General features: G+C 40.0%; 1 protein-coding gene across 1 annotated transcript in view; it reads right to left on the bottom strand.

Moving 5' to 3' along the window:
- LOC139204986 (CUB and sushi domain-containing protein 3-like) overlaps nt 1-23145 on the bottom strand; it is a 196813-nt gene that overhangs the window by 9156 nt on the left and 164512 nt on the right. The window contains exons 58-63 of the mRNA XM_070835040.1: nt 21066-21242; nt 16328-16510; nt 10628-10801; nt 5486-5659; nt 4632-4705; nt 3221-3332 (exon numbers count right to left, since the gene is read on the bottom strand). Coding sequence (XP_070691141.1) covers nt 3221-3332; nt 4632-4705; nt 5486-5659; nt 10628-10801; nt 16328-16510; nt 21066-21242 — 894 coding nt within the window. The remainder of the gene's footprint in view (nt 1-3220; nt 3333-4631; nt 4706-5485; nt 5660-10627; nt 10802-16327; nt 16511-21065; nt 21243-23145) is intronic.

The raw sequence follows: 23145 nt of genomic DNA, 5'->3' as shown, positions 1-23145 counted from the left end.
ACTCAATGTATTATGGGCCAGACTGCCCTCTGGGTCTGCATGTCCACCTTCTGGGCTGTAAGTGTGAAAAATGTATTTAAAAAAATGATGCAGACATATGTAGTAACATTTTGGTTTATGTTTTTGGATCACCACGGTTGTAGTAACTATACTCCTAAATTCACAGCGCCAAAAAATAGTTGGTGACATGAAGGCACTATTTGATGATATTCGATATTCATTAATGCAATGCAACTTTACAAGTTCAACACGTAAAAAAAATCGGCCAGGTTGCACTTTATCAGTTGTTGTTACTTACATCATTATTTAACTTGAGCTCACCAGTGTTATGTAACATTAAGGTAAATGTTTTCTCAGTCTCAGCTTTGACACATTTGAGAATTTATCCCTAAAAGTCTGTGGTGCTGGAATCTGGTGACCGTCAGAGATACATTTCTCTATTTTAATTCCAGCGGTAACAATGACAGGACGAGGGAGGAGGGAAATCAATACATTTTTCAAGCCACCACTGGTGATGGACCAGAGCCAGAGAGGAGCTCCTGAAACGCTGCAACCTCAGCAGAGACAGACAAACCTGGCTAAAAAACTGCACATGCTGAGCAGAGTGAATCATTAAAGTTTCAAAACATGATGCCTCTGAATGAAATCTGGACTGGTTTTCAGGCTGCCATTTCAGTAGGTGGCTTTACAATATCCTGGCTACACAAAAATTGTGTAAAATGTTATTTCTTGCTCACCACTGAGAGAGTTAATGTGGCTGCTGGGACGTTTTTGTGTACAAATCCAAAATGGTCAAAGAGAGGAACCTGCCAAAGGCCATTCACTAGGGTTCAACGTAACACTTAGAATATAAGAAGTTCATTCACAGTGACCACATGAAAGCAAATGGAAAGTACACCCTTGCATCTCAAATTTCAGCCCCAAATATTGTTTGTGGTTTGATCTATTATACCTTTTCATCAAATCTAACATATCTTATACATTATGTGTTTAAGAATCCTGTTTTCTCAATGTTGCCTGATGTTTATATATATGTTGAGTTTCTGTTCACATACATCCTTTTTATCAGTCAATGGACATTGTGGCATCTATTAACCCCAACTCTACAGTTGTAATTATCATAATAAGCATGTAGCAAGTTAAATATCAACCATCGTCAATCAGGAGTGCAGAATGGATTTGCCAAGCAATTGACACTTGACCTCAGCTTGTGTCTGTGCATTGCCCCGCATGCTAAGATGCTGCTGATAAAGTGTCTTATATTAAGACCTTTAAAACAGCATCCGTGGAATCTCTACATGTATTTCCATAATAATGAAAGTTACATTATTATGCATTAGGTTTCTTCAGAGGACAATCAGGACGACTGGCTATCCTGATGATCAACTTGAAACTGACTTAAAGAAAACTACATTTCAAAATGTGTACAGTATGTTTATCCTCTTGTTTAGTGGCTAATATTACTTTTGTGTTGAAAAATCATACATATTGGTATTCAAGTTTTTCCTTAGAAGCTCCACGACAAAGTGTGTCTCTCACAGGGCAATGTCATCTCAACCTTTCAACGATTCTGACAGCAGTGCGTGCAGTCAGTGAGAGGAGGAAACTGTATATGATCCACTTTGTATCAGTCATTTATTTTCATGCAGATATTCCTCCTCACCTGGCACAGCTGTCAAACAGAGAGATAATGTCTGTTCTGTAATTAAAACAAAATTTGTGAGAGCCAGTTTGAGGAGTTTGCTGAGGGTTAACCTATGATTCTGTTGACTTAAACTTACTCTGACTGAGACCTGTCACTGTGCTGGCAATAAATGCTACGAAGGATGCGAGACCTCCTGAATCATTTCTTAGTGAGCGAGATGACTGGGTCAATGGTTTGAAGACACAGGTGAAGCAGGCTGATGAGCTTACGAGATGGAGGTCTAGACAGGAATGCTTTTTGGATTTTTATCTACTGTCAGCTATTCAAATAATTATTTTGAAAAATTCTAATTTAACAAACTGCAAAAATTACAAGACTTTGTGAACATTTGTTTGCTGTGCTGTATTGTAAAATATTGTGTACAACTGGAAAACTTTTCAATCAGTAATATATTTTTTTAACACAGCATGCAAATTATATTGTTTGTAGGTCTCATTTATATATGATAACTTATATATAAGGAATAATTCTCTGCGTAACATGATACCAGTCAACAGCACCACAGCCTGGAGCCACCAAAATGAAAAACAGTAAAAAGTGAACATGATAACCCTCGTGAAAGTAGGATTTAATGCTGATAGTGACCTTGTATTAGACCACATATGTCAAACTCAAGGCCTGCGGGCCACATCTGGCACGCGATACAATTATATCCGGCCCGCGAGATCATTTCATGTGACTATTAAGAATGGCCCGTCGGTAAACAGCACTCCCACCTCTAATACTACAAATCCCACAATGCACTGAAGCACTGAACTTTGGCTAAGTATACCTAATAAACTGGCAACCAAGTGCATGCACAATAAAAAGACAGCATGACGCACACATTCAAGAATTCACAATCCCTCTAAAACTTCCCCTCCTCTCACACACGCAGACACACGCAGACAGCCGGGCTTGCAGAGTAGATCAGGCAGAGAATGAAAGGCAGGTATTACAGTTTTTCTGCAACATCAGCACAAATGTCTCCAGGAAATTCAAGTGGGTGTTACATCTTGGGGTAGTTATGAAATCAAGATTACAAAATATCATTCGAATCCCCGTATCATCACACAGCTCAAGTATTTACACCATAAGTGCATAGTAAAGTGCAGACTACAGTAAGATTTGAATTGGGAATATTTCCATGAAATATGATGTAGCTGAAAGGGATTCCACTGGATTACATCACAACTTAGAAAAGCACTTGGCTGTCTGAAATAAACTGCACAGTCCTATTTTGGTGTTGGTCGACAGTTAAGGTAGTTCAAACAGAGCAACTGTAATCATGGTCATCACTTCATTCTCAAAATGACTGGGGTGGAGGATTGATTGAGGTGTGGGCTGCAGACTACTGGGAGGCCAAAAGTTAATGGCAGGATTGGGCGAGCGAAAAAAGTTGTACTCAAAGAGGAGACTGATAGGGAGGAGGGGGGCAGATAAACAGAGACACGATGCCAGAAGGGGAAGTGAGAATCAAAGACAGGGAGAGTGATATAAAGATTTAGTGAGAGAGCAGGACGAACAAACACTCACGGACACAGGTGGGCTGGATGCCGGTCCAGGTGAGATCTGGCAAACAGAGCCGGGTGGTGGAGCCCTGCAGTAGGTGTCCCTGTTGGCACTGGAAGTCGACTCTGCTGCCCACCTGGCCACAAACAGACAGCACACCAAGTGGAGAGAGTCAATACACTGATGCAAATGCCAATAGGCTCCGAGCATCAAATCTAAAGAGCTTGGGAAAAAAATACTGCGCACTAAAGTTTTTTCCCCTTTTTAATGATTATCTGTAGTGTGTGGAAGCAGATGGAGAGTATTCCTAGAGGCGATGGCCCATGTTTGTGTTCTCAACTGATGCACAGGCGTTTGAAAGTGACGGAGCTAACTTTTCGTTGGAAACATAGAGCCAAACACTTTTCTTAATAAATTACTTTCATTTTCAGACACCATCCCAGTCGACGGTTCAAAGACAACATCGACACAGGACTTTCTCATTCTGTGGTGTCAAGATATTGGTAAAGTTGTTCAGTATTGCAGAAAAATGCAAGACTACAGCCATTACAAGCAGTGATCCAAATAATAAGCTGCTTCGGCTTTCATTTGGGACAAATTTCACATCAGATATTCCGACAAATGTTGTGGAGAAATTGTTTGCACTTAACTTGTAAGTGACACTCTAAAAGCAACAGAGAGGAAATGAAATGAAATACACTGGCTGAGAGCATCTCAAGGGAGAGACTGAGTACACACCAATGGTCATGATATCAATTTTTTTTTTTTGACTATGATGCATTTTAGCAACATTCGTTTCAAACTGCATAGAGTGCAAATTATTATAGATCTAGATATGCCCCATCTCTTTACACATTTACAGTGATAGAGAAATCCAGTTGGTTTACTTCTGTGCAACCACATGGGATGGATACACACACGCACCACTGCTTCATCCTCGCACCCACAGAGTGCATTTAGGGTGCTCATTTATCCAAAGTAATAAATGATGACTGTACCTGGAACATCCATTGGAAACTGGAAAGTATAAGTAACCCAGTAAACCTGCGAGCTTTGAATGGTACTTTGATTCTGTGCTTCTTATCTACCTCTGGCTCTCAGTCACAACAGCCAGGCTGCTTCAAATATTGATCGCATGGAGATTTGTTGCACAGCTGAATTAAATAAGAGAAGTATATCACAGTATATAGTTGAGTAGTATAGTAGTAGTAGTAGTAGTAGTAGTAGTAGTATAGTCCACACCAAATCAAACATGTTGTGCTACTTTGCTAGTTTTTATGTTAATTACCTGTTGAATACACCTCCTCCAATTAGGAATATATTTTCTGGTTCTATTTAAAATACATTTCCTGGCACAAATACGCCTCAAAATTAAAGGACATGAGACCTAAATAAAGTCATAAAATGTATCCACTGCAGGTTTTGCTCATTTTACCTTAAAGCCTGTTGTGTAATTCATGAAGCCATGCTCAGGTGTCCCTGGATTTTCACAAGTGGTTCTTGTGGGCTCTGGAACAAGAAATCACTGTCATGATGAGCAGGCAATTGCAGGAAACCAAAAATGAGAGTAAGACAGGGGCAATCATTGACAGTGATGAAGAAATTTCTCTCTGGTGTACCATGTACCTGAAGAAATTTACTGAAGTGGTGTGGTAATATGAGCAGAATTACCCTGCCAACTTTAGTGCCATTGACTATAAATTCCTTGGATTTTAAAAATCTCAGGAAAATGGACTTCAGAGACTTGTAACCATTAATGAAACTAAATTCAAATTAAGACATGTCTTTGGTAAAATGTTTCTTCAGCACGTATTGTTTCCAGCAACACTAGGCCGCAAATATAAAGCATCGCCCCTGAGGAGGCAATATAAATAATGTATTTCATTCTCATGATTTAGTTTTGCATCAGTGCCAGATGGCAACGCGCTGATTCTAGTTCACCTTCAACTGTGTTTTGTTATTTATGTTAGCCACTTCAAGAGAACCAGCAGAGAATGAACATTTACAAGATTAGTCTAATCAACTGCTTTGTGTTTTGCTTTCATTTTTGATAGTGCCCAGCAGACATGTTGTGCATTGACTTTCCTGACCTTTATCATTTCATTTTCCAAAGTAAAATGCTCATCCCTAGAAAAATCTAATCAAACTGGCTAAAATTATTCAGTCATCAATACTGCAGGTGCATGGCTAACACAAAAAATAGGGTTGATTGTTTTGAAATAAAGAATTACACCCCAGTCTGAAACCCAATTACCTTGTGGATTAGCTGAATCAACAAACATTCAGTACCTATACACCGAGGCTGAGATCCACTCCAGGTGCCGTCCTCCTGGCACATGCGTGTTCTTGATCCAACCAGCAAATAGGGGGCATTACAGCTAAACGTCACCTCGGACTTGAAGATGAAACTTCGCCCTTCTCTCCGTCCTTTGGCAGGCGTTCCAGGATCTCCACAGAACTTTGCTGCAGTGGCAGAAATTTGAAATATTGCTGATCTGATAAGTTGAAAGCCAACAAATCCAACAGATGTTCCTGTGAATATACATGCAACAGTGCACCACTGTTACACTCTGTTACGTTCATGTCAATGTTGATGCCCTATTGCATTGTCCCATTTTTACAATTCAAATATTCATCTCTTTTAAACCTCATTACACGTAAGGAATACTGCAGTAGCTAGTCAATTGAATGCAGTATTGAGTAGACTGTTCAGCATTTAATTCAGAAACAATCAGCTGTGTGGGCTGTTGATGTACCCACACAAGATGAGACGATGATGAGAAGTGCTTACAGTGGTTTCCAGTTCCATTGTGAGCTTTGCTGTTTTCGATGGGCTTTGTATTATATTCCATTTATTTGAGTACCATACGGTCAGAATGATTGTCTTTTTATGTGTGTATGTATGCATGGACGGAATAATTCAAATTGCATTAACATTATGCTTGTTACAAAAATCCATTTGGCCATGTTTTATTGCATGAGTGCTGACGATCCCTGTCTCTGGATGGACTGCTAAACATCAAACATCTAAACATTTTGTTGGTTCCAGCAATCACCCTTGCTAGTGAGTGGTTATAGTAGGTATGAGAATATTCATCTTAGCAGCAAAGAGGGAGCGAGGGAGGTCATGGCACTAAATATTAGATCAAAATAATTAGCAAGTGAAATATTAATTTCTCTGACAGGGCCTTGAGGTTAATACAACTGGAGCCATCTGCTGCCACTGTTGCTCTCCAAGCCTCTTGTATGATATCGCCTTTTTAATGGGACCCCAGCCACAGCCTCAGCAGATGAAGCCTGTTGGATTATCACTGCTGCTCCTTCAATTTATTGCTTATAGACATCTAATCAAATTGACTGGAATAATTTTGGCTGAGTGGGTTTGATGAGGAGAGAAGTCGGCCGTTTTACAGTCTGCCAATGTATCTTTCTATCGATCTTTACTGTACATATATCTATATATATATATATATATATATATATATATATATATATGCATCCTTTAATCCACTATAATACTCAGTGTGAGAGAGAGCAGAGGGGAGGACGAAAGTCACAGCATTCAGTCACACAGCTAGAGCACTGTGGGATCAAGCCAATAATAAGGCAAGCTGCTTCTCCAGACCTGACATGTGCTGCTGCGTGAAGGTCTGGAGACAGAGATAAGTTCTCACTTGCTCTCTTCCTAGAAGTCGGGAACCAACGGGGGCTTCCCAGAGCCAATCCATGACATAATAGATATCTAGTAAAAGAGGAGATTAGAATCCAGCCCATGCAGGAATGGTTGAATAAAGCCATTACTGCAAATACTGTTATCTAAGAAATAAATCCTTGTATTCAGAAACATATCTTCTCCTAGAAAATATGTTTGCCTGTAGTGCAGGTCCCATCTGAAAATGATGCATTGTAAGATTCAACCCTCCAGCACCCAGTAGTTTGACCGCGTTTGGTATGACAACAAATAAAGATGCGAATGTATGGATCTGAAAACGACTCATCACTTTTCAAACGACACTGTAAGACTTGGTATTCAAATGGCTTTTTTTTGAAGGGTTGACAATAAAGGCCAAACAGGTGGCATGCACATCATTCATATGCTTCAAGATGCAGCAAAATAATGCACTGTTTTATGGATATATAAGAGAAATGGCCCCAGGCCAAAACCAAGCTCAGCATATTTAATGTGCCTGTGAGTGAGTGTATGTGTGTGTAGGTGGATGACTGAGAAAGAGGGAAAGAGAGAGAGAGAGAGAGAGAGAGACTAGCCAAACTTTTCCTCACTCTCACAGTCTCTCCTCTTCCTTGATGAATTATCAATGCTTAGAAGTAATCAGTATGCAGAGGCCAGATTCAAAGTTGGGATCACAGTCTCATCCCTGCAGACACATGAAGTAGCATTCTCAGACGCAGAATCTTCCGCCCGTGTGTCGTGACAGGGGACATGAATATGCATTTTAATCCTGTTTGGCTATAAATGCTTACAAAAGTACAGATTTTAAGAAATGCACAGATGGATTTACTTTTGCAGATGCATTGCATCTCCTGCAGTGTTGCTGAGCTGTGTTACAACTAAAAGTGCTGAGTATGAACTGCAGTCACATTTCTAAGGTCTACAGCAGTGCAAGTCGACTGTTTGTCTAATAAACAGCAAGACTACGCCTTTGAATTATAATGCACCAAACTACATTTAATAAACTTATCAGGTTAAATTTGCATCACGTGTCTGGTAAAGCCAATAGGAATTCTAATTGCACCTCCTGCTCAGTTCATGATTGTTGCTAAATGGAAAATATCCTCAGTCATGTATTGACAAAGGCTTGAAGTGTATCGTTATAGTTGCATCTAATGCACAGATACAAAAACATTACTGGACTGTGTGCATTTAGAGCTGTTCCATGACAAATGTATGTGTTTGACACTACATTGACACTAACTAAAAACTTACCTCTTTATAATGACTTATAAGGACTAGCACCTAGGACTGCTGTAGATACTGCTGTGCTGGTATTTTAATGCATAGATAATAGCCTTTTCTACACCAAATATGATCAGCACTTTCTTCCCCGTTGCTCCACTCTCCAGACTCATTCATTTGCCTTAGTAAAGCTCAGTGATTTATCACACACTTGCTTACACTATTGCAGTATTGCAGAAGCGGGTAGCTAAAACAACATGTTTAGCAGAGCTAAGTTCTTTACAGTGTATGGCTCTTAGTTTGCATCAATGTTGCACCATTGAAACCAGCTTTCTAGGTCGTAAGTAATGGTGCTATTAAATGCGATCACTACGCTGCAAACCATTCACTGCTGAGACACATTAAACACTAACATTACTTCATGGGACATAAAGGTTACTCGCTCACGTATCTGCACGAGCTTGTTTTGGGGTTACTGTTGTAGTGTGGTAACGGACGACAGTACTTATCATAATTGCAGTAGACAGCAAGTAGATATGGTACATTTATCAAGTGGAACCATATCTATTTTATGTCCAGATGACATTTTCTACCTATCATAACAACTCAGGACCACAACACAGATCTACCAGAGCACCTCAATAAAACAGACTGTTACCACTTATTAGTGGTAAAGCACATATCTGGTCATAACAGGTAAAAGCTATCTTTTACAGTTAAGCAGGATATAAATCAGACAGCAGTGTACACATGGACTTACAATAATTGACTGCAGTGTGGCCGTTCAGAGGACCAAATGGCTGCATGAGGTACTGTGCATCTAGTTGCATGGTCACAAACACTAGCAGTCTGTCAGCTGGATCTGAGATGCTAAATATCCAAATGGGCCCATGTTCGCCTGACTGACTATGATCACAAGCACCATTCTGTCATTAGCATAAATTACAAAAGAACACAAAAGTGACAGTATTTTTTTCAAATTACACTCAGGGGTCTCAGAGTTTTTATTGTCATCACCCCACATGTGTCACTAAAATACTATAAACCATCTTATTTCTCTCCAATTCATAAACTTTTTCCTAAAGTCAGCAGTCACAGTAGTTAGGCCTACTGTCTGCACAATTCAAGTGGGCAGCCATCTGATAACAGAGATTCCCTGGCAAAGAAGGCTGAAAATATCAATTAATACGATGCAAAATACATCAGTTCAACAATCAAAATAAAAGACTGAGTATATTCATCAGTTTAAGTAGATATGCTATTAGGGCAGCACAGAAGTCAGAAAAAACAACACATCTTTTAGAGCTTGAAGTGTTGTGCATGAATATTTTTAGTGGCATTTGTTTTTTTATTCCACTTAGTCCTTACACTTGGAGAGAAACAAACACATGTAAGTACTTCAACTTTAATGATATTTCATTTCTGTCTGACTGATATAATGCAAGAATGATTGTGATGACAGTGAGACGCTCTTGAGCAGTCATGCATCTCAGGCCTTATTATTATGCTCACAAAGATGGCTCTGACATGGTCTTAATGTAGTAAAGAGCTTCAGATGCCCTACTTGTGGTTTCACTCAGATCATCATTTTCATCATCAACATTGTAGCTTGACTTTGTGGCCGGAGTCAATTCACTTTTCATTTAATCAAAATGTAAATCAGAGCTTCGCTTTCATGTACATCTACGAATGATGAAGTATTCATTTGTGTTCTTTATGAACAGGTGGTATACAATGCCCTGCTCATGCTTAGCATTGTCAAGCATTATGTTTCAGTAGTGACTAGAGGTGGTTTTACAATTAAGTTGAAGTTACTGCTCACAAAGAGAGACCTTGACGTAAGCAACACTAATAATCCCCGTTCTGCATATCTCTTATTCTATTTGCATCGTAATTCAGCTTCTGCACCTAGGCCCTGATGTTAAATTCCATGACTTATTCATGACTTTCATTAATTTCATTAACTTTAGATAACCTCTTGAGGGGAAAGCAGCAAAAGTGATAGAGGGGGCTTGCCTCGCATAATACCAATGTACTGAATGTACGAGACAAGTTGTAAAATACATGCAGGTATATCCCCGTTAAGAGACCTATTTGAGAAATTAACTATTATTTCGCGATATGTACTTTATGACATTGCCTGACTGGGTTATTACACCTCTCACTATTCCATGTTTTCTCCAGATTCCATGCACAGAGGGAATCCTGATAGCTTCACAATCAAATAAATGAGGCCAGGTAGAATCGTTTATTTGCACTTCCAAGTGAATTTCTATGAATTCATAAAAAGCAATAGGTTGCCGGATTTTAATTCTGAGTCTAACATTTCACATGCTTGATAATCTTTTAAAAAATGGGATCAAAAGTTTTAATTTAGCGCACTGCGAAAATAACCACGTTTCAGATGGCGACAAAAATATCATCAAGGCCATTTCAGTCTAAATACAAGAGACTTCCTCTAGAGACCTCAATAATTATCATTAGAATAATCATGAAAGTACGAAATGGTGACTCACGTAAGCACTGTGGGAGGTCTCCGGTCCATGTCCCATTCCCTGTGCAGGTGAGCACAGCAGGAAAGGAAAGCTCATAGCCAGGTAGGCAGCTGTAGCTCACACTGGTACCCCATTCCAAGACTGAGCCCTCCAGGAGGCCATTGGGTATAGGTGGGGGTGTAGGACACGTCACCACTGTGGGGATAGCGAGGACACAGTCACAGTCATGAGCTCATCAGAATACGATGGATGCATAAAACAGCTACAGTTAAGTTTGAGTAAAGACCAGGTTCAGAGAGATTGTGGAGTTAAAAATCTAAATTAAAATGCCAATGGTTTAATGGGACTAGGTAAATCCAATCCACGTCATAGCATGACATTTTAAAATCTGAAATATTTCATCTCCATAATACAAAGATATATTACACTAATGTTAAAGGTTGAATCCACAATTTCTGCATGTCGTTGCAGCAGTGAGGAATCTAAAGCAAACATGAAGGACTTGGAGTTGAAGGAATTAAAGGTAATTATTTTCTCTCTTTTAGAGTCCCACCCAAAATATCTGCTGTAGGAATGTGGTCACTTGACAATCAAGACATGCTGAAGTAGAAATATGAATCAAAGCAAGAACACTTAATGAAATCGATTCAGTGGTCTTGAGAATATTTGGTTCTACAGCCCTGGACACATGCACGACGGATCATAAAAGATCCTTCAGAAAACACTGCTGCTTTCTTCCAGTTTCCAAACCAAAACAGCTATTGGATGCAACTCAATGTTAAAGCTTGGAGATAATTAATATGATTTATGTGGATTTACAGGGCTATGGCTATATCCTGGGTCTTTGCATTTCTAATCAAAATTTAGATAAATGGAGGTGGTGATGATGAGAAGAGAGTGTAGTGGTGTAAAAATGTATTACACATGGTAATAAAGCCACTTCTTATCCAATAAAATGTCATCCTTACAGGCTTTATCTTCCCATTTATATCCAGAATGCTAAAATAAAAAATAAAATGTCCTTGAGTGCCTAAAGAGAACACTTATTTCTAAAGATACAAGAGGAATGAAGTTGGCTTCTTTTGCAGGTTTAACATTTTTGTCAAATCAAATCATTAGACTGAATTCTTTGAATTATAGTGCTATTTTACAGATGCAATAGAGGTAGCACAAATTCACCATTCTATGTAAGGTGAGTGAGAGTGAAACTAGGTCTTTAGCCCAGAGAAATGTTTTGTGTTTTGACTGTGACTGAAGGATTTTTCTGTAATTTCGGTTTGGAGTATACTGAATCATTTCTGTGAGAAATGAGGGGACATCTTGTGGCTGTGTAAACCATAGACTTTCTGCTCAACAAATGTAATAAATGAATGCATAATAAAGCTCAGAGTTTGTTCTAACACACTTGGAGATGAAACCGTGGGGACGCAGATGGGATATGGGTTTTAGGGATGTGAATAAATTATAGCAGTTGTTTTATACCATTACTATTCTCCCTCAACACCCGTGATTTCCCCAAGTTTTTCTTTCTTTTAGACATATTCACACGTGCTGAAACACTTGAACAAATATCTGCAAATTGAAGTGAGACTACATCCAAGCCTGGCTACTGTCTGGCAGGATCAGATGCTTAGTTTACAAATCCAGTTACTTAAACTGTCATGTTAACATCGTCGCTCTAAAGTTAAGGTTTAGTGCTTTGGAAGTACAACAACATTTTCACTTACTAAATACATGACAAAAATATACAGATGCAGCAAAGTGAAGGCGCACTCTATGGACATCTCTGCTCGGGGCAGGACCGTGAATAGACACACACTCACCCACTACGTTTGTGGGCAGTAGAAAGACTTAGCAGGTTGGATTAGGTGCCACATAAAGCATAGATTTGAGATTACTTTGCCACTTCCATGACTGCCTTCTTCCCACCTGCCTCAGTCGGCTTCAAACCTATTACCTTTCTTTTCATTTTCACAGCACCACCCCCCGCCTGTGAACCAGCAAAGCCTGTACTGTAAATGCAAAGAACACATTAATCCTAGAATAATAAGCGTTTGGCATACTGCATGCCAGAATTCATCATGCCGAAATTAGTTTGTGTAGCAGAGATCATTTAAAATCACCTGCTGTTGTCTTGGTTGCTTTGAAACTGAAGCTGATTAATAATAAATGACTGAATAGCACTGTGTAGTCCTAAGTAACAATATGCTATAGCGTACCTTCAGTCAGTCTCTGGGCTTGTAGGTTATCCGAGTCATACTTGTTATTCAGCTGTTAAAGTTCAAAGCGAACCTTTAGGCTAAAACAAATTAGATTCTAAGTTATGGCTTTGTTGAAGTTAAGGTTTCTAATGACAATTACGATAGTGTTAAAATAAATGAACAACTTTCTCGCCTTGTAAAGTTACATGTTTCTACAGAATGAATTCCAATAAATGTGGAGCAAGTCACTAAGGGATATTCACACATACTCTCCAAGGTGGAACCGTCTTTTGTTCTTGGTTGGCAGCAGATCCAAAAAGATTTCCATATGGACGTTGCGGCAGTATACAGCTTACTGTATATGCTTTAGATGTATGCTATATTTGGAAATATATTGAGGACATGATGAATAGTGAATGAACAGTTAAAGGCTAAACCACACTGATGATGCGATCTGTTTAACATTTTGTTTGGTTGTGTAAATTTGTTTCTCAGGTTCTCAAGGACAAACAAATTGACTTGAATGTGTCGCTTTGATGTTATTATATATTTTATTAGTAAAGAGTGCCTTCAATTTGGGATTTCCATTTTGCTGTGGAACCCTCGAAAAATAAAGGCACTTCATTCTGAAATACATCACTAAAATGCGCAGCTGGATGCTGTAAAGTTTAAAGGTGGTTTGGGCGTGTACTTGTCTCCTTACAGTACATCTGTGACAGAGAAAAGGAAAGGGACGGAAAAAGACAGATGGGGAGAAAATGTGTGAGCGCACGTGTGCAAATAGGCAAATTACGTTGATTAGAGGAGTAGGCCTACTAATCCCATAAGCACTGCATCAGAAATTACTTTAAATAAATGAAAAAAAAAAGCATGGGTGGCAGGCAGAACTGAATGCTGAATGGGAAGCGGAGAGTGTCCCCATTTTCCTAAGTAGTTCTAAGCAGCATTAGTGCCTCTTAGCTGAACACGCCAAACCTGGGATTCAAACTGAATCCTTGCCGGGTGAGGCTTAGGATGTGTCATCAGTGGTGTGTGTAAGCACACCACACACAAACAGCATGGCTAGCACTGACGCGCGCATATTAAGTGCAAAATTATGCACAGAGTCAACACACGTAAAACCTCTTTGTCTCTTTTAGTCTCAAATTCTCTCTCTCTCCCTTTCCTTCTCCCTCTCTCTCTTTACCCCTCCCTCCTTGGAATACTGGCTCATATCCCGGCGGCACATCATCCAAATCTATGACAAGATGACAGATGCCCCACATCATGACAATTTCAAACAGCTCACCCTGCCTGACCTGCTGCACCTTAAATCTGAACCCAATGCAACAAAAAAGGCAACTGATCTTATTGGAAGAGGCATTGTTTTCAGCTTCAGATGCAAGAAAAGAAAATAGATATATTCCGAGTCCTTTTCTAAGACCTCTTGCTGCATACGCTGTCAGGGAGAGAAATGATAAAAAAGTTGTAATTACCAGTGAGCTGCTATTGCTTGCCCTATATAGTCCTAGAAAGAAATGGAGGCAGAGGAAGTGAGCAATGACAAGCAGAATATAAAGCATAAAACATCTGTATTCCTGCTTAATAACCCATCCACACTGAGGAATCACAAAATTAATATGGAGCACCCACTTAGTAATCAGACTCCTCTCTCTTGACTTTCTTTTATTCATTTACCCCTCGAGAGAAATAAGTACGATTGGAAAATTGAGAGCAGCGGCTCACTGACTAATGTATACAGGTCAGTAATAGGTGACAGCAGAGTGTGTAAGCATCTGTGTCTATGTAAGTATGAGAAGCACAGTTGTGTAAATGAATGCTCCCATGTGATTGTGTGCATTCATGGCAGAGTGCGAGTGTGTGTGTGTGTGATGAGGAAGGCTAAGCTCTAGGGTTTCGCTCCTCTCTACACCATCCCCCATCAAGCAAAGTAGCATTGGGGCTGAGTGCCTGAGCTGTTGCAGTAGCTGTCAAGGATTAGAGCTCGGAGGTTAGGAACTTCACACACTTTAATACACACATGCATACAGGCATACACCCACTCCCGGTCTCTCCGTCCATTTAAACTGCCTTGGGTAGCAGTTGTGTGACCATCGATTCATCCAACAGCTTCCATGTACCACGGCACAGGGTGCGTTAATAATGAAACACACCCATGAAATATTACAAATCAGTGTCAGTTTGGATGTTGTAAACGTCTTGGCAAGAATCCCACAGGGAGGCTGGGGAGGGCAAGAAGTGTGTGACTTAAAACCACAGTTCTGTATGAGCTGAGCTCAGGAAAGGCAATGACACTGCCTACTTGTTTGTCTAAACAGCGTTTTATACACCGAGTGCATCGAGAAACAAAAACAGCCATTACGTAAGAACAGGCTTCACGTTTCTACATTCCCTGATACTCCCTCCTTTTCGAAGAATGTGTCTGAGTGTTTGATCTGCCTTTCTGTAACTTTCCTCTTATGTTTGTCTGCATGTCGGTCTGTCACACTTTGCCTCTTTTTCTCTCACATTTCATTGGTCCTTTCCTATTTCTCAAGAGGCAAATTCAACGCCAACTTGCTTCTGTGTTACTGAGACAGCAGCCTGAGAACAGTTTCTTAGCAACAATGAGCCACCATTTGCCTTGTGGGCTCTTCCCTTTCCTGGTGTACATTTGAACTGTTCACTGCACAAGTTAATCTTCCCTGCAATGCTTACTTTTGGGTGTCGATGGCAGACATGCTAATCTATGCCTCCACTCGAGTGCCATAAATCACTGAGTGATGTAGTGCTGATGGGCGTACAACATTTAAGTCCTCTTGGTAGATTTTCTAACTTTGATATTAATCAAGCCCAGAGTGCGAACATACATTTAAGAGGGGACCAATGATTAACCGTTTGAGTACAATTAGCGGCATCCCTGTTGTGATGAAGAAGACTTGTTAGTCATCCATCATCAAGTGTCAGAGGAACTTGTAGCCTTGGCTTTGTGCCACCACAGGTGCTACTCTAGATGCATGTGTGGGTGAGATCAGTGTGTCTTAGAGCAAGGGCTCTAAAAATGTATTATATATTTTTCCTCTTTTCTGAAAGCCAGCTGAGCATCCCTGTCTCTTATCTCAGGACTCTGTGTAGAGATGCTCTCTTTTAGAAATACAGATTCAAAACTGGAGTGTTTATGTTGGTGTGCGTGTTTATACTTAGGCATGCATGTAAATATATGCGTCTGCATATGTTTATGTGAGTGTGTTTGTGTCCGTCTCCAAGACATCCAGCCATATGTATAGTTGGCACTTCTGTTATCAGCACACTGAAGTGAACAATATGACACTATCTGACCACATAGGAAGTTCTGTCTCACCTTGCTTGCTAATCTCATTAGATCTCAGTGTGTAAGCATGTACTTTATATTGTACGTGACAGTGTGCTAGCGTGCCAAGGTTGTTACAGCACGGTCTGATGGTTATCAAGGTTGACTGTCAACTGCGGCCCGTGTACGATGCAGTGTATGCCAGTGTGTGCATTTGTGGGTGGTACTCACCTTGGCATGCTGGCATGGTGCCACTCCAGGTGCCATTGTTAGTGCAGGTCCTTGCGACAGCGCTGTCCCCTCCTATCATCACATACCCCGGCTGGCACATGAACGTCACATTCTGGCCGACCGTGATGTCATCCCCAAATCTAAGTCCATTCGCTGGAATACCAGGATCGCCACAGGTGATCACTGTCACGGTGGTCAAATACAAGAAACTTGCATCAGAAATCATTCTAAATGGTGTTGTTGAATAGTGACTAAAGGCATACTGAGCAGCAAAACAAAATATACTGTATGTTAGAAATAAAACATCAACTTATTAATACAGAGTGTCTGATGTACCTGTGCCTTATGCCGATGCAGTCTGAATAACGAGTGGCAAGAGGTTATCAAATAAGCACAAGGGAGGACCTGCTTTTCCGCCTAGTTTTTCCTATTTTTAGCATTCTCTTGTTAGGTTTTTTGGCAGTTTCCTGATGTTGCATTTGTTCACATAACCGTGCACTTGGTCTTTTTGTTCATATGCAGTATAGGCGGAAATGGTATGTGACGATTGGTAATTATCCTCTCAGCCTTAATGATAATCAGCCACAAATCAAAAGCATTCAAAGCTGTGCCAAATACAACTATGCATGATTAAGAAGGCTCACAAAATAGAACATTAAAGAATCACAGGGTGCAGCCGCAGCTACACCCACAATGTTTCACCGCCAGTTTGTTCTTATTACAGTGATGGCTTGCTGAGCAGAAGCACGTTGTACAACAGGATGAAGTTGAACTCAATATTGTGAGGCTGTCAACAAATAGGTGTTAATTATGTGTTGGTCGTTAGTAACCGTTATTTTTTTCCTAGCTGTCTTTTACTTACATGGTTCGAACAGTTCTCAATGCTTGCAAACAGTGTTAAAATATTAATGCACAGGATGATATAGTGTTGAAGTGCTGATTCACAGTGCAGGATTTTTAACTCTTGCTAAAATAACTAATCAGACAACCGTGTATGTAACACTCACATATCTGTTTGCAAATAAAGCCCACCGGACAGTTAAAAGAACTAAACAATGATTTTCAAGACTTCCATTGTGATATTCAATTATGTGAAGATACAAAATACTGACAGTAGCTGATGATTCAGCAACTCAGCTGACAGCACATGCTCTGCTGTGCCCCTATTAACTATTAACTTTTGAGACATCGGTTAATTTCGTGTACATCAAGGGGAGAACCCTGTGAAAATAATAATGATAATGTTGGTAATTCTTGTTCAGCCTCCTCTTTTTATATGCCTATTCTTGGCTTCTTCTCATGGTGTGATTTCTCCAAAGTAGCGGACAGATGGCTGAGTGTTGGCCCACTACATTCTCAGGTCTCAACTTACTGCTATCTCTAATAAAACTGTATGTTGCCAGGCTCTATTTGATTTTTTTCATAACCGTCCTTTTAATCTTACAACCTTAAATGTGCGTCTACTTATTACAAAATCCTTCATGACTTGTTCACCTTAATCTCAGAAGCCAGTTTGATGCATATGGCTGTCCATGCTAACGCCTACACTCGTAAATTAATTTTCCATTTGTTTATTTTCAGTTGCTGCCAAGGACTCCACACTTGGACATATTTACCATCGCTGGGTGAGACTAACTTTGTATTCTGATAGGATAGATCTGAGAGCTGCTTGTTGTGAGTTTAGAGAGGAAGAGGTTTTGAGTTGAAGGCAGTATGTTCTTGCTTGCTCCAATAATAAATCTAATCCTAGTTGTACCTGTTTTCAAAATCTATATTGAAATGCTGATGATTGAAATGCAGTGCCGTTGGCACTGATATATTTGATGTTTCACACACAGTGACTCAAAATGTAGGACCATTTTCATCCTCCCTTTCACATATGCACTGCTGCCTGCCTTTTATGGAAATTGTTTGCAATAAATAAACAAACCTGTCAGCCGTATCTAATTTCCTGGACTTCCGAAGTCTTGTGGGCAGAGAATTCCTTTTTTGGGTCAATTTAGATTAGTGAGTCAGTTCACAAGAACATATTTTCCCCACTCACACCTAAAGTGGTGTGTGTGTCTGTCTAGACAGCGATTTGCTGAAAATTTGAGCAACCTGTCTATTTAGAAACAATACCACTTTTACTTCTTATAATTCCAGTTTCCAGTTTATATCAAATGCTTTGTGCACCCATCGTTCCATCCCGATCTCCAACTAAGACTTTAGGCAGCCACATGAGAACATAAAATTAATTCTTGTTTTGCTAATAAATGTAAATCAAAGGACAAATTAAGTTACAACCAGTGATTTGTTTTTCTATAAACTGGACAAATCTTCATCTCCTTAGTTCAGAACGTTAGCATGATAAGATTTTCTAATTTGCGCAAAGTAGACCCACAGCTGAGGTTGAAGTTAATTGGCAGGGCATAAACCAAAGTGTTGGACATTGAATTAAAAAATGAAAATTAAATAAAAAAATAAAAATAAAAGTTTGTCCAAACAATTAAACAGTTAATTTTGACTCATCCCCTTGAATGGCATAAAAGCATTGAAAGCATGGCATGTCTCTTCAAATATGGTCCAGAAGCAGCTGGCATGAATAAAAACTGATATCAACTTGCAACATCTTGTGAGTGGGAAAGTGGTCTCAACACACGAGAGACAGAAAAAGTATGTGTGTACTTGAATGTAAACGTTAACATGTGCCTGTCTATCCGTAGGAGTGAAAAACCCCCTCATTCAGCACAATGCGGAGAAGCTGCAGGCTGTTGACTTGAACAACTCAACATAACTCCACAACTCTTTCATTCAGTAACATGTACTTGCTCCCAAGAAAACAGGTTAGTGAGAAAAATAAGGTTAAGGACGGAAACTAGAGTTGACAGGAGCTGCAATAACCTGCTTGGAGTAAAAGCTCGCATTCAAATGCAGCTGGTCAGTACCTGCATGTAACTTAGTCAGAGCTGTCTGAATCCCTCACAGTATCATATTTTTTAATCACATTGACAAATTTTAGGCATGTCATGATGCTGCATCATAGAGTTTCTTCTTTTTTTTGTCATGGCATTGGAGCACTTACAGCTCAACCAGAGGAGAGGATCGGTCATTTTATTTCTATATACTGCTTTTTTATTTGTTTTAATGATGTTCAAGCCGAAGAATCAACTTACTACAGAAGTCTGACTGTAACCAGGTAATTTCTAATTGCACTACTAAACATGATCATTTATCCCTGTCCTCCAACCTCACATCCACAAGGAGAATCCAACACCAATGTGCTGGTGTTTAAACTAGGGCGGAGAGAAAAGGAGTAGCGAAGAGGAGAATACTAAAAACAGTAGATATAAATCAACAGGATCACGACAGTGTTACGGGGCAAACAGTCTTCCTGAATAATCTGTGTTTACTGTTTGTTTTTAATAAAGTGCTTTATGGTTTTGCTTCACAGATCACTGCGCAAGTCCCTTCCCAGTGCACTTCCACTAATTCGCTAATTCCTTAACATGCTCTATAAATTTCATTTCTCAACCATCAAGAGCGAGTGGGGAAAAAACTAGAACTTTTCCTCTCCCCTTGAGAATGTTGTGTGACTTTGATCTGGTAACCTACATGATCGATTACCCATGAACCGTGAAAATGATTGCCTCCTTAATGAAGGCACACTGAGCCAATCTTGGCATCTTAAGTGTTGATGTCCCTGAATTGACCACTAAAATTTAACGTGAAGTGATAGCATACAGGAGGATAACCATAATAAGTTTGGTGATGAGCAGGCTTGAAAGTGGTGTAAAGAGGCAAGAAAGCTATTCTGCCTTTTTGCATGTTTGATCATTATTCAATCCAATTTTCAGTCGCTCTCTCTCTCTCCTTCTCTGCGTATATCTCTACAGAGACTCATTTCATTCCAAAATTGAAATTATGCCCATACCATTTATCTTTTCTCGTGATTCAATAACAAGCAAAGAGAATGTGGAAGAGTATGGCGATTTTCAGAGGGAGAAAAAAATGTGTCATTTTGTTTCATAGTCACCCTGGTGCAAATTGAATATAGATTGGCATACGTCTTAATTACTGCAAGGCTCATTTGCTGAGATCCAGACAATAAAAAACTGCCTGACAGTTTTGACGCTTTGCTGGAAGAGAAGGCTCAAAGAGATTTATGTGCCGTTTGAAATCTTACACCCTATTTTAGCACCACTGTGGATCACTCAGAGCACCTCCTTTGGACAGTAATAGGGACTGAAATCATCTTCAGGCCCATCTATCCGATTCAGTGGTATAAAATGTTTGTTTAATTTGTTCATACAGTATCACACACAACACTAGTGTCTGCTATGTTAACATTACACCATATAGTCATTTACATGCACCCAGAGGATTGCCCAATCTTCCGCATGCTATTTTTACTTATTTTTCTGTTCAATTGCTGTAAAGTGATGATAACAAATTCTGTGAGTGCCAGTGTTGGTGTACGTGTGACTGAACTAAATGTAATCAACCAAGTAACACTGACTTGTACTCTTCTGCATTTCCCTGTTCATAGCACTGGTATAATTGGGGACTGTGCCTGACCACATCTTAGTGTTCAGACCCTGATCATTTCACAATTGACAGTGAGTGTGCAATGCATTGCTCCCCTTTCATTTCATAACATGAAAACTGTGCAGGAGAGTGGCCTTTTAAGTGTCTTCCACAAGACACATGACACATGACTCTAAAGATCCCCTCACGTTTCTGTACATACAAAACTCACTTGTGCAGTTTGGAGTGGTGCCAGACCACGTGCCATTTGCCAGACACTGGCGTGTGGAAGAGCCAGTAAGGAAATATCCCTCCATACAAGAATACACAATGGAGTGGGAGAAAGTTGTGCCATCCACACGGGAAATACGGCCATGTGCAGGTGTTGCTGGGTTACCACACTGTACCGCTGCAATACAGGGGAGAAAAGAAAGGAGGTTAAGGTCAAAATAGTAATGGATTTTCTATTTTCCATATCAGTGATTCACAATCTGAGGGCTTAGAGCCCCCCCCCCCAAGGTGGCCTCAAGATGACTTCTGAAGGTCTCAAGGTGATTAAAGGGGCCTTGGAAAATATATTCCATCCATACTGTATGAATAATAAAAAAATTTATGAAATAATTTCTATTTTTCTTTTGACCTGGTGAATATTTGCAGTTCGACACAGTCTGAAAAGGCTAGATAAAAATTGTTGGCTTGTGTCAGAGATCCCCATCATGCACGTGTGCCTCTCACATCAGGGTGTCTGGGGAAGCATTGTTTTTCTTTTAAAGAAGCTGCAAGCTACACCAGTAGAGACGCATTAATGTGTACAGCATCACAGCTTTATTAATAATGTGTAGAGCTGGTGCAGTGGTACACAAATCCCCATCCAACTATTGTTGAGTCATCAGTAAATAAAGTGCAGTTTGTGTATTGTCAAGTCCCATAGTACATCCATGGTAATGATATTTAGTGCTGCCTAAAAACAAGAGGGGCATTGTGGGAGTATGTGACAATCTGCAGCTGTGGCTGATTCTTTTTAACAATAACAGAACTTTTAGTAAATAAACAACACAATGTGGAATAACTTACTATGTCAAATTATGGAATTTAACTTGAATTTAAAATGAATAGTCATTGCAATTTAAAGCACAAAACAGAACTTAGACAGGAGGTCAAAATTCATGGAAAGTATTTAGACTTTGCATGTACAATCCCTGAGGAAGAAAAAAACAACGCCAACCAAAATGTATCCCTGAAGAAAGGAAAGGACAGAGTTTGTTTCACATGTTTTTCTTCTGCTCCAAATCATGTCTAATTACAAAACTGATTTGCTCTCTCAATTACCTAATTGCCTGGAAAATCTGAAATGGTGATTCTTGTAGGAGACAGACGTACTGTAGGTGCGGTGGTGATTTCTCGATTACCACGTGTGCATACACACAACTAACACACACACACACACACACACACACACACACACACACACACACACACACACACAAGCTCATTGAGGTGCAGATGCATCACTCAGGCACACATCCAAACACACCAGGTGCCAACATGCTCACATTCCTGTACTGGAAATGCGCACACACAAGCATATGCACCTACACACACATGCCAAAATAAAAAAGTATGGTGGCCTCTTTGTTTTCCACTCTTAATAATTCAAAGACAGACATGATGATAGAAACACAACAGACCTTGATGGTATTGTGAGATGGGTATTAAGCTGAATATCCACAGTGACTGTTTTCCAGAGACTGTAAAAGGTTGTGGATAACGGATGGATGGGCTTTCGCAGTAGACAGGGCTTTAGATCACAGACAGGCAGCACTGAAACTCATTCAGGCTCCAGTGAATTCCTGCCCCATCCCTCCTGTGATGGCTAAAACAATCTTTAAATCAGGAGTTTAGCGGAGAGATAAAAAGGTAGTAGAAGCGAGATGTGGGGTAAAAGGAGTGGAGGGAGGTTAAGGCTGAGCATTAGAGAGAGAGAGAGAGGGAGAGGTACAGATAGAGGAGTGACCGGGGACAGAGAGACAGCCAGACAACGAGATTAAGACAGAGGAGAAATCAGGAGAGAACCAAGAGAAAAAGGCTGACATCAGGAGAAATGAAGGATAGAGGGAGGGGGAAGAGAGGGACAGCAAAAAATGGAGAAACGAAAGATGAAATGAAAGGCAGATATACTGAGTAGTTGAGAGGGTCTGTGCATTGGCTTATTTTACTAAAAATGACACTGGCACTGCGCCAAGCTGGCGGACAGTAAGTGGAGGAGAGCAGAAGCAGTCAAACATTTGCCTCAATATCCGGTTGACCCTTGG

Source organism: Pempheris klunzingeri, chromosome 8 (assembly GCF_042242105.1).
Source record: "Pempheris klunzingeri isolate RE-2024b chromosome 8, fPemKlu1.hap1, whole genome shotgun sequence".
NCBI lineage: Eukaryota > Metazoa > Chordata > Actinopteri > Acropomatiformes > Pempheridae > Pempheris > Pempheris klunzingeri.
This window is presented reverse-complemented; position numbering and strand designations above follow the sequence as displayed.